The following is a 17,548-nucleotide window of genomic DNA, read 5'->3' as shown; positions in this document are numbered from 1 at the left end:
CGAGTTGTGCGCGTCCATGGGTGGACGGACCTGTGTGTGGTTGTTATGTTGTTAGAGTTCATCAGTAAAGGTTTGGTTAGTTTGGTCGACTCACTCCTACGGAGGGAGATAAAGTCGTTGGTTTTTAGTAGCGTTTGTTTTATGAGTGGTCTTGATCGGTGGTATGTGAGGCACGAGTTGCCGAATACGAATTGTGTTTTCGGTGTTTGGTACTATTAGAGATGGCTAGGGAATGTGCATTGAATAGCGGTTTGAGGACGATTAGGTGATGTGATGTGAGTCATGTACTTGGAAGTTTTTATAAGCGTTTGATTCGAGCAGTGCCTTGAGGACAAGTGTCGATGTTGTCTTAGAATTTTTTTTTATAAGTAAAAATATTGGTAAGTGTGTGATGTTGTCTTAGAATTTTGTGATTAGAGAAAATGAATGTGTGATTCTATTGAGGAATAATATGAACGACTTTGATTTTGAGATTTTAGGCATGAAATAGTTACATTGTGTGTTTTGACGAGGTAAGAATTGAATCGAGTAATGCTATGGAGTTATTTACCTGGTATAGGTGTTAAAAGGAGATTATAAATCTTTTATGCTAGTTGATGACTGTGGTATTTGGTGCCGTATTGCTTTTAGTTTTTTATGGTTGTTTGATTAAAGTATGATTAGGATTTTTAGAGCAGGTGTATGACTGTATAGTTGTTGAGGTTACGTAGGACGATGGATTGATAGTGAGTGGATCTCATGGTTGTCTTGTGGATTGTGTAAGAGTGTGTTTGAGGTTGGACTTGAGGATAGAAACGACGTCTATGTTGAGACCAAATTGATGGTGAGAATGGCCTGGCCCACCATTTCTCTTGAATCAGTTCCTCTGTAGCACGATGTCGGGTCAAAGGTCAATGATTGTTTCGATTTGTCAGGGGCAGTGAGAGCATGGTATCGTGTGTTATGTCGGCGTAACGGTGTGGATTCAGGTGGTTAGTCTTGGGTGACAAGATGTGTTAAGTGGGACCAAGTATCCGATAAAGGTTTGTGGTGCGACCACTTGATTATCGAGGATCTGTTTTGAGGATTGTGTCCTGAGTACGGGATAGTGCATTGTACTGTTTTGGTGACTAATGTCTATGCAGCCATTGGGGATTCATTGTTTAGCAATCTTGAGGTTATAAGTGTAATGATTGTCGTATAGTGGGGGTAATAGTCGTTGGTAAGATTAGATGTGTGTTAGATGGCGAGTATTGGTTTGACAGTGACATGTAGATTTGAGTTCGAGCTTGATTAATGTGAAATGGATAGGGTTCATTGTTTGGGATTTTATGCATCCTTTAAAGGATGAGTTGAGTTAGGATGTTGTCATATTCAGGGGTCTTGTGACTATTCTTCTTTCTGGCTCCAAAGCCTTGTGTAGCGATATAGAGGGGACCAATGTTGGTTTTAAGTCGAGTGTTGAATCTAGCAAGTTTTGTGTATGATGTTGTGAATGGTGAGTACGCTTATAGGATGGTGAGCTTTGGGTTTTCTGGCGGCAGTGTGTGATTGTCTATTGGCATCGGGTGTTAGAGGCAACAAGGTCGTTGAGTTTTTAGCTCTGCGGTTTGGTGAGGTGTTTCTCGAGAAGGTGTGTGGCAGTAGGTCTCCTTCTTTAAGAAGAGTAGATTTTGAGGACAAAATCTTTTAAGGAAGGTAGATTATAATATTTCTGAATTTCGCCATTTTCCATTTTTCTGGAAGTTTTTTGGTTTTCGTTCATGCAAGGGCATTCACGTCTTTTCTCATTTTGCGTGCCGGTTGTGTCCGAGGGTTAGTTGGGACATTTCATTGAGTCCAGAACTCTTTGAAATGCCAAGGTTACCATTTTTGCATTTTTTTCATTTTTCGGGCCGGACGGTCCTGTGTGGGACCCGCTACCGAAATTGTTGCTTATAGGGATTTTTAGTTGGGTCGATTTGCACCTCAAGCATCTTATTTATTATATTTATGTGGATGTGAATTATTAAATGTGTATATATAATTGTGATGTAAAAATAAAGTTAAAAAGAAAAATTTAAAAAGAAAAAGGTGGTGGGACCCACCAGCCATTTCATATTTTTAATAGCATAAGGCCATTTGGTATGCCTTATTTTCTCATTCCCTCACTCTCTCACGCTGCTTTCTCTTCCCCTTCCCTTTATTTCATTTTTCTTTCCAAGCAAATCTTTAAACTTAGATTTCTCCCTCAATTTTTGGTATTTTTGAGAGCTGTTTGAGGCAAAACAAAGAGCGCGTCGAGATCTTTGATTTGATCGGAGCAAAGGTGGTTTTGGTGCACCCTAAGAATTTTGAATTCTAGGGTTTGGATTCGGCAAATTGGGAGTTTTTGCAATTTTTAGAGGTAGGGGTTTCTAATCATTTTCTTTGACTTTTGTGAATTTTCTTATCAAAATTGTTAAGTTGTTTACTAAATTATGAGTATTGTTTATGGTTATAAACATTTTATATATAATGAGCATGACAATGTGTATAACGTGTTGAAAGTGATAGAAATTGCTTGTATTATTTATTGATTTTGATTTTATGTACTTGAATGCTTGAATGTTAAATACTTTGTTATCAAAATTGTTAATTGAGAGTTTATTAATTTAATTTTTCCAAAAGCATGCAAATGAGATATAGATAAATTGTATGGAATTGTGAACTTGACATAGTATGGTGATCAAAGCATGAAGCATTCATGCATTGCATTCGGCAAGAAAGGGAAAAATTGTTTTGAAATGAAATGAAATAATTTTGGAAAAATTGTTTTAGAAAGTGTTTGTGAAAACCGGACGCCTAGGAAGCGCCTAGTGGTCCATGGTGTTAGTGTAGTCTAGAGAGGACTAGGGATTGAGTTAACTAGGCCGGATGCGACGCCTTGGAGGTGCCTTGTGATCGTAGATAGTTAGTCAATCCCCCTTTCGTGATGCCTTGGAGGTACCTTGGGTCGGATTACACTAACGGTTTGAAAGTTGAAACGATATTATTTCGGAAACGAGGAGTGACATTGCATGGTATGACACATCATTGGCATACTTGGTGCATTTGGTAGTTGGTTAATATATGTATGTTTGTTGATGATACAATGGTTTTACTCGACTCCCGAGATATGATCCCGTTATCATGTTTTCTATTCTCTACGTGGATTCATGGGGTCATAAGAGGTGTGTCTTAGGCACTTTCTGCTGAGCGTTTAACTCACCTCATTATTTAACATTTTTCAAGACACAGAAGGAAAGTGGCGGACGACGCTCCTCCACAGGGTTCGATGGGTTAGTAGACCGTTTTGACATACTTTGTAGCTATGATCTCATTTTATTAATATTATTTCATTATTATTATTATTATTATTATTTATAAACCCTGGGATTATTATGTATTAACATAGGAAATGACGGTAGTGCCCTTAGTTGACCTCGGGTTCGGGTAAGGACCTGGTTAGCGATTTAGACCCTCGGATTCAGGTCGTTACAATTCAAGAAAATCTAAATCTTACCTAAAATAAATAAATAAGTAAACAAAATAAAATAAAAAATCGATATTGCATACATCAGTAAATAACCCTAACCCAACTCTTCAAAAAGCAACGTCTTTTATCAGCAGTGGATACAAGTTTAAGGCAAGAAATCATCGATGCTTGGTTTTCCACTCGGCCACCTTCCCATAAGGTATCTTGGAGTGTCTTCACTGTCATCAAATCTAAACTCTACTGAGTGTCAAGCTCTGGTGAAAAAAATCACTTCTAGAATTTCTTTATGGGCTTCTAAATATCCATCTTATGCACAGTGACTTAAATTAGTCTAGCCACTTTCTTCTCCCAAGAAAGATCATTAATAGAGTTGAACAGAGGCTTCAATCTTTCTTGTAGAGTTGTAGAGTGGTTCACATATAAAACTCTCTGGAGGCAAGGTAGCTTGGTCAAATGTTACAAAACCAAAAAATGAAGGTGGATTTGGGATTAAAGCTCTAACAAATTGAAAATTAAAGCCAATAAGGGGAAGCATAGACTTTGTAACCCTCGTTGCTCTTTAATTTGGGTAACTTATTGGGCTAGAGTAGATATTCTGAAGGGAAGGAGTATTTGAGATATATATCAAACCTCCCCAAGAATATTCATGGAGATGGAGGAAGCTTTTGCAAATTAGGAACACCCCTCCAGACTTTGTATCAAGCACATTGTTGGTGATGACAACTAAACCATCCTATGGTTTCACTACAGGTTGTCTTTTGGATCCATTAATCAACTACATAGTGATAGAGTAATTCATGAGTCTGGTCTTTCCAGAAATGCTGAGGTGAAGGATATTCGAAGGAATCATCATTGCCTTAGTCGAGATGGCCAGTCTCTCTTCCATGCAAGATCATATCAGGTGGTCCTTAATCAATAATATTCTTGATTCAGCTAGTTTTAACCCTCTTCAACCTAACTCGATTCGATGATTCCCCTCCTCAAGGTCTTGAACCAACTCTTTTGCTTGGGCTTCTCTGAATTTCTCCACACTAAGGTTAATTATCACCTCTAGTTTTCTAGTAATGTCCACCAATTTATTCAAAGCTTAGCACTCGGGACAAACTTCTTGACTATGGTACTATTTCCTCCATGAGGCATCTGCAGAAATTCCTTCGCAAATCATGACCACCTCTTCTTCGACTGTCGATTCTCCTTTAGAATATCGACTTCTCTTCTTTATAAATGTTCTATTCAATTCACTCCGTTGATTTACTACTTGGGAAGACATCAATAGGCAGGCTCTTCATCTTTTAATGGGAAATCTCTAAAAGCTACTCTCTTAAAGATTATCCTCAGTTTATTACATTTGAGAGAAACCAAAAGGCAATTTTCCAATGATTATATGGATGAAAAATCAGTTGCTCCAAAACTTTTATTGCTATCAGATTTTATATCTTGCTCTTGGTATGTTCCCTTGTCATGACTTGTAGTGCTACCAGATATATTTTTCATAGAATAGATGTTTTAGCTAGGTTATAACATGGATGAGGTTATGAAAGCTCAATGACTTGATGTGTGTATTGAAATTTTGGGTGTTGTATTTATAAATGGACAACTTATTATTATAATTGTGTAAATGAATTCTAAGTGTGATTAATAAATCTCATCAGAAATAACAAAATAGAACACTGTGCTTCAGTCCTTCATGGGGATTGAGACACGACAGAGCTACGGTGATGCTCTGGCTTAATAATTCATCATTTTGTTAAAGTGTCACTTAGTCCGACATAGATAGAAATTCGGATGACAATTTTCAGAGATCCAAAAGAGAGATTGTTTTAGCACGTTGGATTAAGACCAGATCATAAGCCAATACCCTATACCCAGCTCCTCGTAGTTGGAGTGTGATGTTTTTCTTGTACCCAATAAAAGTGTAATGGTGCACATGTCCTCACTATTCGAATTCATGTATTTATATCATGATATGCACAAATAGCCATATGAGCACTGCGAGCTACAAAAAAGTTGTTACCTGTTACAGATGAAAATAAAACTTCTCACATAGCAGAACAGCCTCTGGAACGTGACATAGAAGTCACTGGTTCAAACAATGGAAACAGCCTGGAAAGACCTAAGTCACATAGGCCGAAAGCTGATAGATGCGAAGGAAAGACCTAAGTCGCATACAGCGGAATCTGGTATGAGAGCGAATGCAAGAGCGGAAGTAGGAGTGCAAAAATGGTAAAATCTAAAATTTGGTCAGAGTGGAAGCGCACAAAAATGTCAAAATCTAAAATTTGGTCAGTAGGAGCACCTTTAGAGCACCTTTATAGCGCTTGTACACTTGTGTTCTACAGAGTACTAAATATATGTGTATGTATAAAATGTTTTCAATATTTATACATATGCTAATGACCAAAGTATACTGTGTGAAATAATAAAAATGTAATTTCATTAAAGGAGAAAATGTGTTTAAATTATATTAGTCTTCATAATATTAGTAATACTTAAAAATACATAACTTATAGTAGTATATTTTTTAAATCTAAAAAAATGCAACGTGAGAATTTTTTATATTTATTATAAATTCTTAAAGAGATTTTAAATGAGAAATTGTAGACAAATTTTTTTTTTCCTTAGTTGGTACTAACATATATTTGTCTCTTTTGAGACTTGAACCTCTGACCTCTATTTAAGAAAATTAAATTCGAGGACTCACAAATTGAATTTCAAGATTGACAAAATTAAATTCGTTAATTTACTAGCGGAATATGAGAGCGGCATCCCTTCACAACGATTGTGTGACTTAAGGAAAGACCGGATACATCCGAATCCTCCCGATCCCACAATGGCGGAAGCCTCATGCATTGCCCTTTTACTTAGCAAAACTGTTTGCTTAGATAAACTTTAGAGCATATGAAACAATTTCAAAAGTATTTTTAAATCATGTTAAAAACAAAAGAACAAAAAATTAAAGGGCAGAAATTGTACTTAAATACCCTAGTCAATTAGGTTAAAACATAAAACCTAGGATTTAAACAGCCGAAGAAATTAAAGAAATTGAAAAACAAATACCTGGTAAGGCTTTGGCGTCTTCTAATATGACATTCTGACTTTCAAGTACATTTTGTTTGTGTTCTGCTTCAACAGCGAAGTGGGATTTCCGCAGTCTTTGGTCTTAAATGTTTCTTCTTTTTCCTCCAACTCTGCTCTTCAGTCATCATGTTGGGTGTAGCCTGTAATTCTTGCCCTGTTTTCTGCTCTAAATTATTTGGTCCTTGTTAGGACAGGTCCATTGGGCTCCAATAACCCAATTTCTGCGAGGCCGAGGTGCATTTTGGCCACCCAATCCAACTGTCGCCAAAATGTGGGCCCAATTTATGGGTCGCCAAATTCCGTGACCCAACTAGCGTTCACAGGCCCGCTTCCCCCTTTTTTTTTTTTTTTTGTAAGCCCTGATAGTGAATTAATTATAGTATTATTTTTTTCTTATAAAGTCCAACTTACACGCACGCCAAAAAGTAAAATAAAATAAAATAAAATAAAAATTGGATTAATAAGTGCAAGTCACTCCATCTATTATTGTTATGTAATAAAGTTCATGGTAAGAAAAAGAAATCATAAGTCAAGAGAAATATATTGTGTGGTATAAATTATTGAAGAAAAGAAATCAAATTGAAAGATTTGAAAATATACAAATTAAGATTTTGTTATCCTTAAATAAAAATAGAAAATGAGAGAAAATGAAAGGAAATAAAAATAAAGAATAATCAAACTTTTTTAATACCAATTTTGCTCTTATTTTATAAAAGACAAAATTAAAATACCATGGCACTCCAAAGACATGTTTTTATTCTTTTTTTAACGCTTTATTTGATTTTTTTTTTCAACACTTTATTTGTTTCTTAATTGTTTTTTTGACTTCATTGGTGCTTACAATCTTTATATTCATATTCTTACTTACAATCTTTTTGACTAAGAAGGTAATCCCACTGCTTGGGCTACGAAGCCATCCGCAATAACATATTCTTTCTATTGCTAGAATTTAGTAATTCATTATGGATTAATAACATATTAGAATTCTTTGATCTCAACTTCTTAGAATCTTATTGTTTATGGTTTTAATTCCGGCTTTGTCACTGCCTTTAAATTTCTTTATTTATTTATTTTTGACATTAATTTGTTTTCCACGTACCGATATTACTTCTGAGGTAGACAATTAAATAATGGATAATTTATACAGACCTTTTCTATGATTTGCCCTAATTACAAGGAGCACCCTTCTTGTTTCAAAAATTACGCGGACCTCCCCTACTTTTAAAAATATTCTACACGAACCTCCCTTATGTGTGACGGACCGTTAAATACACTAACGGACTTATCAAAATTACTGAAATACCCTTTCCTTGATCTCTAAAATTACTAAACTATCCCCATAAATTATTGAGTAGGCATGACGTTACATCTGTGTTTCGGTTGCAAGTTTTCTCTCTCTACAAGATTTAGTTATTTCTCTCTCTACAAGATATCCTCACAACGCCGTGACCACCACCACATCTGACATGACCATCTATGTATTTCCTTGTGCATCTCTCTTATTAGATTTTTCTCCGTATCTTCGCAGCTTTCTTATTGAGCAATATAATGATTCCCAGCTATAATCTCAACTGGTTGTGGAAATTGATAAAACCCTAAATGAAATAAAAAATAAACCCTAATTTTACAAATAAAATTAGAAGAAAAAACCTAAAATTCGTAGGTGAAAAACCCCAATTTTAAATACATATATACCCAAATTGCTTTATTCATATATATAAATATAAATATATATATATATATATACACACACACATATATATAGACACACCTCAAATAAAACCCAGTTCTAAAGGAAAAGACCAAGATTGTGGTGCACGCGCGCCCACACACATATATATAATGATGTAATAGAGAAGAAGGTGGAGCTTAAGGACGGTCTTGATGAGATATTACTACTACTAGAAGATGATCAATTGATATATATATATATATATATATATATATATATATATATATATATATATATATATGATTTGGGAAGACTTTCCGCTTCTGTTACACCTTCCTATTTCATCTTCTGATTTTACTCCTTTAAATAAAATTCCATACGTTTGCCTTAGTCGGAGAGCAGAAAGTGGATCCCTTCATCACGGTTGTGTGTATATATATATATATATCAATTGGTAGGAACAGGGGTATTTTAGGAATTTTAGTAAAAATAGTAGATGATGTCATCAATTTTCGTCATTGACTGCCGTTGACTATAACAGAAGGGAGGTCCATGTAGGATATTTTCAAAAGTAGGGGAAGTCTACGTAATTTCTGAAACAGGAAGGGTGCTCCCTGTAATTAGGGTAAACTATAGGAAAGGTATGTGTAAATTACCCTTAAATAATTGAGATGAGAAGAAGTACATATGCAACGTACAATTGACTATTTATTTTTAATATCAGAAAACTTGGGAGAAAAGATCAGGGCAAAATGTCTATAAATTAGTTAGCAAGTGATGACATAATAGGTATAGAATCACAAGACTCACTACCGTTTGTGTCAATGCCACAATGAGAGCATGGATTTCTTTGCTATATTCTATAACATTTTTGCTTTCACATTTTTGTACCTTACAGACATCTCCCTAGCAGATGATCATCTAAGTCAACACCAGTTAATCAATGGAACCGCGACCTTAGTATCTGCCGGCAAAAAGTTCCGGCTTGGTTTCTTCAGTTCCATCAATTCCAGAAACCAATACTTAGGAATATGGTTTGACAGCATCCCAACTCAAACTGTAGTCTGGGTTGCAAACCGCGATAACCCGCTGAATGATTCATCAGGAATTTTGAAGATTGGTGATGATGGAAATTTGATTCTTCAAGACCATACAGAAAGAGCTGTCTGGTCTACGAATGTCAAGAATTTATCATCAAATTCAACTGTTGCACAGCTCTTAGACTCTGGAAATCTTGTTTTGAGGCAAGATAGCAGAGATGGTTATATTTGGCAAAGCTTTGACCATCCTTCTGATACCCTTCTAGCAGAAATGAAGCTTGGAAGGGACTCAAAAAATGGTTTGGACCAGTATTTGACATCGTGGAAGAGTGCAGATGATCCTGCTCCGGGAGATTTTACTTATAGCATCGATCCTCGTGGGCTTCCACAATTAGTCATCCATAAGGGTTCTATCAAGATGTTCCGAAGTGGACCATGGAATGGTGAGCAATTTAGTGGAGTCCTCCTTATACCCAACCTTCTCTTTAACCCCAAGGTCGTCACAGATTCAGAGGAAATGTCTTATGAGTATGGACTCAACAATGAATCCACTCTTACAAGGTCAGTCTTAAGTTTTTCGGGTTCAGTCCAACGTTATGTATGGAACGTCAGTAGCCTTAAATGGATTGCCATACATGTCTTGCCTAGCGACCCATGTGATAATTATGGTCAGTGTGGTTCAAATAGTATTTGCACAATCAGCGGTGCTAGGATTTGCAGCTGTTTGACTGGATATGTACCCAGAGTTGCACAAGATTGGGAGATGCTGATTTGGTCCGGTGGCTGTGTTAGGAAACAACCATTGAATTGTCCCAAAGGGGAAGGATTTATAGAGAAGAAAGGTGTAAAAATGCCCGATTTCTTGCAGTTTTGGATCAACACTAGTATGAGCCTTAAGGATTGTGAAATGGAGTGCTTGAAGAATTGTTCTTGTACAGCTTATGCAAATTCTGATGTTACCGGAGGAGGAAGTGGTTGCTTACTGTGGTATGGGGATCTGATTGATATGAAGAGTTTAACAGGATCTAGTAATCAAAAACTCTACATTCGTGCCACAGCTTCGGATCTAGGTATATTTCTTTTATTTTTTGGTTTAAGATTATATCAAAGTCAAGTAAACTAACCCCTTAATCTTTCATGGATTTTTTTATTTATTTTGATTGGATCATAGACTTGATATCAAGTTCCAAGAAGATGAAGCCACTAGTGTTGGTGATCACTGTTGTACCAGTATCTTTAGTATTAATGCTGCTTGTTGCTTCCTGCATAATATGGAAGAGGAAAGTACGGACACAAGGTAAAGTTTCAACCTTTATTGCAAAATCCAGTTTTTGAGGAATTTAATTATTCTTGAGTTCAATTACTATTAAGTTTTGTTATCATAATGGGTCGGCAACCCATTTTTTCCCCTTTCTTTTTTATTTTTGTATTTTTTTATTTTATATGTGTATAGATCTCCAAGAATCCATTTCAGGTTTCAAGGCGTCGAAACTAATATGTGTGCTAAGATTAAATGAGAATCTAATCCCATGGTTCCATTAATAAATAAAAAAATCTATTCATATTACGTATGGATTGACTACTGTTTTTATATTTCTTCTGTATGATTGACTACTGTTTTTATATTTCTTCTGTATATAATTAAACATCATTCTATGACTGCTACTTGAAAAAATTATAAGTTATAACAACGTCAATGTCTCTAAATCGTTTTCTCAACGACTTTTTGACTTTTGTACTATTACTAATTGTATATATTTTTATTATCTAAATAAAGGGAATTTTTCAACGAAGAGTACTTCAAAAATAAAGTCCAAGCTTCCAGCAAGTTACATTGTCCTTATTTATTGTTATAGTTTGTCCTTTCTTGACGAATGGTTGCTTCAATTGAAAAGTCTCAAATGAAATTCTGAAATGTTTCTTTATGTAGAAGAGCAGAAAAATGAGAACGCATTTTATGCAAACCTCTGGACCATAACACCAATATTATAACTATATTGACTACAGTAGATTATTTTTATGTTAGTGAATATTCACCAAATGGCCAAAAGGTCTAGTTTTCAAGTTAAGGAATGTTCTTATGATCCAAACTAGTGTTAGTTCTGTGTTCCTGAACCTGTTGTGATTAATAGGTGTGCTACCAGGCTCTGAAGCCGTAAATGAAGAAAACATGGAATTACCTATTTTCAATATGATCACCATCACGGAAGCAACAAACAATTTTTCCGATTCAAGTAAGATTGGAGAGGGTGGATTTGGACCCGTATACAAGGTAATCCCAGTTGAAATATGTAATTATGATTAACATGTGTGTGTATATATAGCTTCTGTTTATGTGTTAACTTTAAATTTTACAGGGTCAGCTAGCAACTGGACAAGAGATAGCAGTCAAGAGGCTTTCGGAGAATTCAAAACAAGGACTCCAAGAATTTAAAAATGAGGTTATATTGATTGCAAAACTACAGCATCGAAATCTTGTAAGGCTTTTGGGATGCTGCATTGAAGGAGAAGAAAGAATGTTAATTTATGAGTATATGCCCAACGGAAGCTTGAACTCCTTTATTTTTGGTTTGTCTCTCAACCTTGCCTAAATTGAAATTCATAATAATGCCAAAAACATAAAATTAAAAATAAAAATAAAAATAAATTGGCAAAATAAGTATTAGATAAAGTTGTTTTCTATGTTACAAGCACTTTTTATTATTATTTTTTTGAAGGTGGCTCAAATGACGCAAGTAAATCTCTTGTATGGAAGAAGCGTTTTGATATTATCGTGGGCATTGCTCGAGGGCTTCTTTATCTTCATCGTGATTCAAGATTGAGAATTATTCATAGGGATCTTAAGGCCAGCAATGTGCTACTAGACAATAAGTTGAATCCTAAAATCTCAGATTTTGGCATTGCCAGAGCTTTTGCCGGAGATCAATTACTAGCAAAAACCGAAAGGGTGATTGGTACTTAGTAAGTGCCAAAAATATTCTTTTAAGGTACATGCATATAAGTTAACTTTTGTTAACTAATTTCTTTATTTTTCTTACGATGTCACAGTGGTTACATGTCTCCGGAATATGTCATCGATGGCCTCTTTTCCATGAAATCAGATGTCTTTAGTTTCGGAGTGCTAGTTTTGGAAATAGTAAGTGGGAAAAGGAACAGACAGTTCCATCATCCAGACCATGACCACAACCTTCTTGGACATGTAAGTTTATTGTTAAAATTGTTTTTCTTCCTCTTTGTAGTTATTCTGTAAGGTTAATTTTTTCATGATATATGATGTGTTAGGCATGGAATCTACTGAATGAAGGGAAGGCCTTTGAGCTAATAGATCCACAAATGGAGGATTCATTTCCAATGCCTGAATTATTAAGATGCATAAAGGTGGGCCTCTTGTGTGTGCAGCAACGCCCCGAAGACAGGCCAATGATGTCCTCTGTGCTCTTAATGTTTGATAGTGAGGACACAATGTTGCCCCAGCCTAAACACCCTGGTTTCTACATAGATAGAAACCCTTGTGAGACACAGTCTCGACTAGAGGAAATAACTTGTACAATAAATAAGATGACCATTTCTATAGCAGAGGGTCGTTAGAAGTTGCAGACGACCATTTCTATAGCAGAGGGTCAGTAGAAGTAGCAGATGACCATTTCTATAGCAGATTATTGACCCATATGTGTTTATTAGAATAGGATGGTAGACTTGAGTAATGGTAGATTCGAGTAAGCTGTTTTTTGTGGAATGTATTTGCAGCCTCTCACACTTGTGAGATTTTTATGAGTCGACGTACTATTAAAATAACAAAGGGCTATTTCAAAATGCAAGGTTGAAGAGTTCAAATTTCCATAGGGGCATAGTGGGTATAGATCTTCAACACAGTACCAACTGTAAAAAAGAATGGAAAAATAGTATATATTGTTTTTAGGATCGAATGATGCAAAAGCTTAAGCTGTTGGGTAGTATTACATACTCGCTCATGTACACACCCAACCTATTTCCCATCCATTTGGCCTAAACTGTGCCCTAATGGGTGCACCTGAGTTACCTCACCTGTGGGCCTGTAAGGACTGTGTTCGGTCCGATCTGCGGTGAAGTTGGTCTTTAGACTTAGGTATATAAAGTCAAGCAAATATTCTTGGTGCTACTATGCTGCTAGGGTTGTAGACTCGTCCCTTATCTGACTTGAGGCTATTTGAAGAGCATAAATGAGCCTCTCAAAGGTTCTTATGCCTTTATCAACAAAGGCCTAGTTCAACAAACAGGTTTTTTTGGTATGTTTTAAGTTTATGGAGAGAGAGAGAGAGAGAGCAAATGAGCGAGAGTTTGAGCAATGGATCAAAGCAAAGTAATTTTTTCTTCTTTAACTTAACAAAGCATATTAAGATTGATGGTCGACCAAAATAAAAATGAAGATCAGTTATGCACTCTGACCGTAATGTGAGTTTAGTCCTTAAAAGAGCGAGAGTGGAGGTGAAATGTAATTCCCTTGTCACCAACTTAACGAAGCAGATTAAATCAAGCTTGGTGTGACATCGGCTCTTGGACTGGATAAACGGGTCGGACGCTTGCCTTCTCACCAAACGCTTATGTTGTGTCATTGTGCATACCCCTAATCTGAATCCGACGGGAACAAGACCACTCTAATAGTATGTGTCAACAAAATTTTGTTCAACTGACAGACCGAAGGATATAGCCGAGTTTGGCCCAAAACTATTTTACTATTCCTAACTTTAGCTAGTTGGACGGCCTAGTTACCAAGTTAATGGGAGCTGGAGTGACCCTCTTTTCGTTGGTTCTTTCTTGCCTTAGTCGTTCCTAGGACTACAACTCGGGTGGGTTGGGCGGGCTTGGTACTCATCTCGGGATAGGCCTATATAAAAAATCTTCAGCCCAAGCCCACCTTAAGCCCGAACAGAGCTGCCCAAGCCCAGCCCATACATAATTTGTCCAACCCGAGCTTGCACTAAGCCCACTCAAAAGAATTTGTATGTAAAAAATGAATCAACTAATGTTGCACTCAAGACTTAAACCTAAAACTTTAAGCATAAATCCCAAGGATACTACCAACTTGACTACTACACTCTTGTGACTTAAATATAATTATAAATATATATATATATATATATATATATATATAATATTTTTGAGCTTGGGTTAGACTTCGGCTTCATCCATATCAACTCAAGCCCAGCCCGAATTGAATTCGGGCTCAAAATATATAGCACATGCCCAAACCGAAATTAGAAAAATATTGTCCAAGTCCACAAAATTTCAGACTAGGATTGGGTTATTTCCGATTGGGCCCGCCCGAGTTACAACCCTAGTCGTTCCTAGGACTTTCCTCAGTTGAACTAATCAGAAAAGACTTATATTAACTATTGGTACTGAAAAATAAAGAAAATTACACTGAAAATAAAGGCAATAAATTAAAAGTGAATTAAGATAACATGAAGGCAATAAATGGAACTGATCGACATACCTTTAACTTGCAAACTATTTTTCATTACCAGTTGATTGGCATAATAATAGTTTACAAGCTTGCAAAACTAGGTAAGTAAAATGGAAAAGAAATGAAATAATGCAGGAGTAAACCAGAAGCATATATAGTAAAGCTTGATAGCTATAGAGTTAACAGCTACAAAGAAGCAATCACCTCATTTTTTTGGCATGTACCTTCACTCTAAGAATCTCCCGTTTTGGTCTATATTTATTGAATTAAAGTATTTTCTACTACTCTATCATTATTATTAGTATTTCATTTTTTAATTACATTACTGTTTATTGAATTAAATAAATAAATTAAATTTTTATTTATTATTAGTTTTTTAATATTATATATTTATTTTTGTAATTAGATTTTCATTTATTGAATTACAGTATTTCCTATCACTCTATCATTATTATTTGTATTTCATTTTTTAATTACATTTCATTTATTGAATTAACTAAATAATTTTTTTAACATTATTTATTTCCTTCTCGAATTAGATTTTCTTTTATTGAATGTCAATAGTTTAATTTTTTAATATTCTATATTTCATTCTCTAATTAGATTTACTTTTGTTGAATTTACTAAAATAGTAAAACACTTTGTATTTTTAATAATAGTATAGATATAGATATAGATATATTTTCTTCTCTAATTAAATTTTCGACTACTATATTATTATTAATAGTAGGACATATTATACATTTCACTATCTAATTATAATAATTTCATTTATATTTCCTACTACTATATTATTATTGTTAGTTCTCTAATTAGATTTCTTTTTATTGAATTAAATAAATAAGTTTAGACTTTCTTTCATTACATTAAATAAATTACTTTTTTTAGTATTTTATATTTTCTTCTTTAATTAGATTTTTTTAATTAAAAATTAAATGATTTGAAACACTTTTTATTTTTAATAATATAATATATATATATATATATATATAGAGAGAGAGAGAGAGAGAGAGAGAGAGAGAGATTTGAAATTTTTTTTTTTTTCTAAAAAAATTAGAGGAAAATATCATTTGATGGATTGAATAGTATAAGACTTACCATAAGATAAACCTTTATTTATTTATTATTATTTTTTTTTGAAGAAATCAATTTTTTTTATTTTTTTATTATTTTTTTTATTATAGGAAAATTTCATGAGAAAGTTAGGTGATTATGTGAAATAATTTTATTTTCTTGCTTAACTTAAGATGTTCAGAAATTTCGATTTCTTTCATGCTATTTCTATCTCATCAAATAGAGTATTAAATTAGATAAAAATATGTCACATCATCATTTGTGTAATTATCTACTTAATTTTCATACAAATTTAAGCTAAGCAAACATGATAATTTGGGGAGAGAAAATATTGAAAAGGTCCAAAACATATAACCCCACTTATCCTTGGTTTTGGTGTTGAAAATCTCAGGAAAGTGGGGAACCCTTTGCTTCTTCTCTTACTTTATGTCTGTAGTCGCAGTACTTTCAATTGTATTTGGATTTTAGATTCATGATGAAGAGATCAGCAGTCTGTCACGCCCCGCAACCAAGAGGCTACGCCACGCAGGCGCCACGCAAACGCCCAGCAGACGATGACATGGAGCCTGCATGGACCGGAGCTTTCTAGACTTCTCTACACAAGTATGGAACTTTCCGGAATTCTCTAGATTAGTGTGGAGTTGTCTAACCTTTTCTAGACTTGTCTAGAGTTGTATAGAATTCTCTAGAATTCACTAGATTTGTCTTGAACATTGTACATAGTTCTAGAATTGTGTAGATATTTCTTTAGAGGATTCTAGACACTCAATCTAGGCCACACATTTGTATACATCTAGAATGTTCTTGTAAGGGCCAAAGGCCTATAAATAAGAGGTGGGAGTTCATTTGCTCCTCACCAAGCAACCTAAGTTGTAATCTCCTCTCAAGTAATACAAGTGTTCATACATTCCCAAACTCTCTTTGCTCACTTGCCTAATCTCTTCCTACACACCCAAGTAAGCAAAGCACTTGTCTAGCCTTAGTCTTTACTAAGCTAGCACACTCGGGTAGGCTGACTTAGCGCTTCAAGGGGGTTTGAAAGTGTCTAAGGCCGCACGGGAGTTTGGAAAGGTTCAAGTCCGTGACAGTTGGTATCAGAGCTAAGGTCGTGAGGCATCACACCTTGTGTGGAGGAAGCTATGATGGAGCTATCAGACGTGACTGGCACCCAAGAGGAGGATCTACGTGGAAGGGAAACAAATCCCCCTCCAGTCGGAGTGAGGACGAGGGCTAGGTCGAAGGACATCATGGCGGGCTTAGAGGCACGTGTGGCAAACATGGAGGGGTCTATAGCCAACGTGTTGGAGCAGCTTGAGGATGTTCACCAGCGCATGGATGAGCTGGAGTCGGACGACGCTGAGGTCCAAAATGCTGTCAAAGGGTCACTCAATACCCTAAGTGGTGACTTTCGGCAGGAGCTCCAAGCACTTCGAGAACTTATATTGGGGGAGTTTGCCACCCTACGTGGCTATGTTGATCAGGAGCTTGGCATTTTCTGCTAGCAAATGGAGGAAATGCGAGCGGACTGGACATTGTGCAAATGGGCGGTGGCGTCCGGCACAGCTACTACGAGGGTAGTAGCACCCCGGGTTAATATTCCTAAGCCTAAGTACTATAGTGGGAACCGGGTAGCGAGGGAGTTGGAGAACTTCCTCTTCAGCATGGAGCAATACTTTGAGGCTATTGGCATGACCAATGAGACCATCAAGATACGCATGGCGACCCACTACCTCACTGACCATGCCATGCTATGGTGGAGGAAAAAG

General features: G+C 35.7%; 2 protein-coding genes across 2 annotated transcripts; both read left to right on the top strand.

The window, feature by feature from the left end:
* Positions 1-9,065: 9,065 nt before the first annotated feature.
* On the top strand, positions 9,066-10,402 carry LOC132277844 (S-locus-specific glycoprotein S6-like). The gene has a single exon (XM_059779689.1). The coding sequence runs from the start codon at positions 9,066-9,068 to the stop codon at positions 10,386-10,388; it is 1,323 nt and encodes a 440-aa protein (XP_059635672.1). The 3' UTR covers positions 10,389-10,402.
* On the top strand, positions 10,402-13,062 carry LOC132307130 (G-type lectin S-receptor-like serine/threonine-protein kinase SD1-1). The gene is made up of 6 exons (XM_059804803.1): positions 10,402-10,562; positions 11,398-11,537; positions 11,623-11,833; positions 11,983-12,226; positions 12,314-12,464; positions 12,548-13,062. The coding sequence occupies exons 1-6, from the start codon at positions 10,403-10,405 to the stop codon at positions 12,851-12,853; spliced, it is 1,212 nt and encodes a 403-aa protein (XP_059660786.1). The 5' UTR covers position 10,402; the 3' UTR covers positions 12,854-13,062.
* Positions 13,063-17,548: the final 4,486 nt, after the last annotated feature.

The sequence above is a fragment of the Cornus florida genome, unplaced genomic scaffold (assembly GCF_030987335.1).
Source record: "Cornus florida cultivar Cherokee Brave unplaced genomic scaffold, ASM3098733v1 CherokeeBrave_3.0.0_Hap2_Chr01, whole genome shotgun sequence".
NCBI classification, from domain to species: Eukaryota; Viridiplantae; Streptophyta; class Magnoliopsida; order Cornales; family Cornaceae; genus Cornus; species Cornus florida.
The sequence above is the reverse complement of the archived record's forward strand: the minus strand, read 5'-3'. Positions and strand labels throughout refer to the sequence as shown.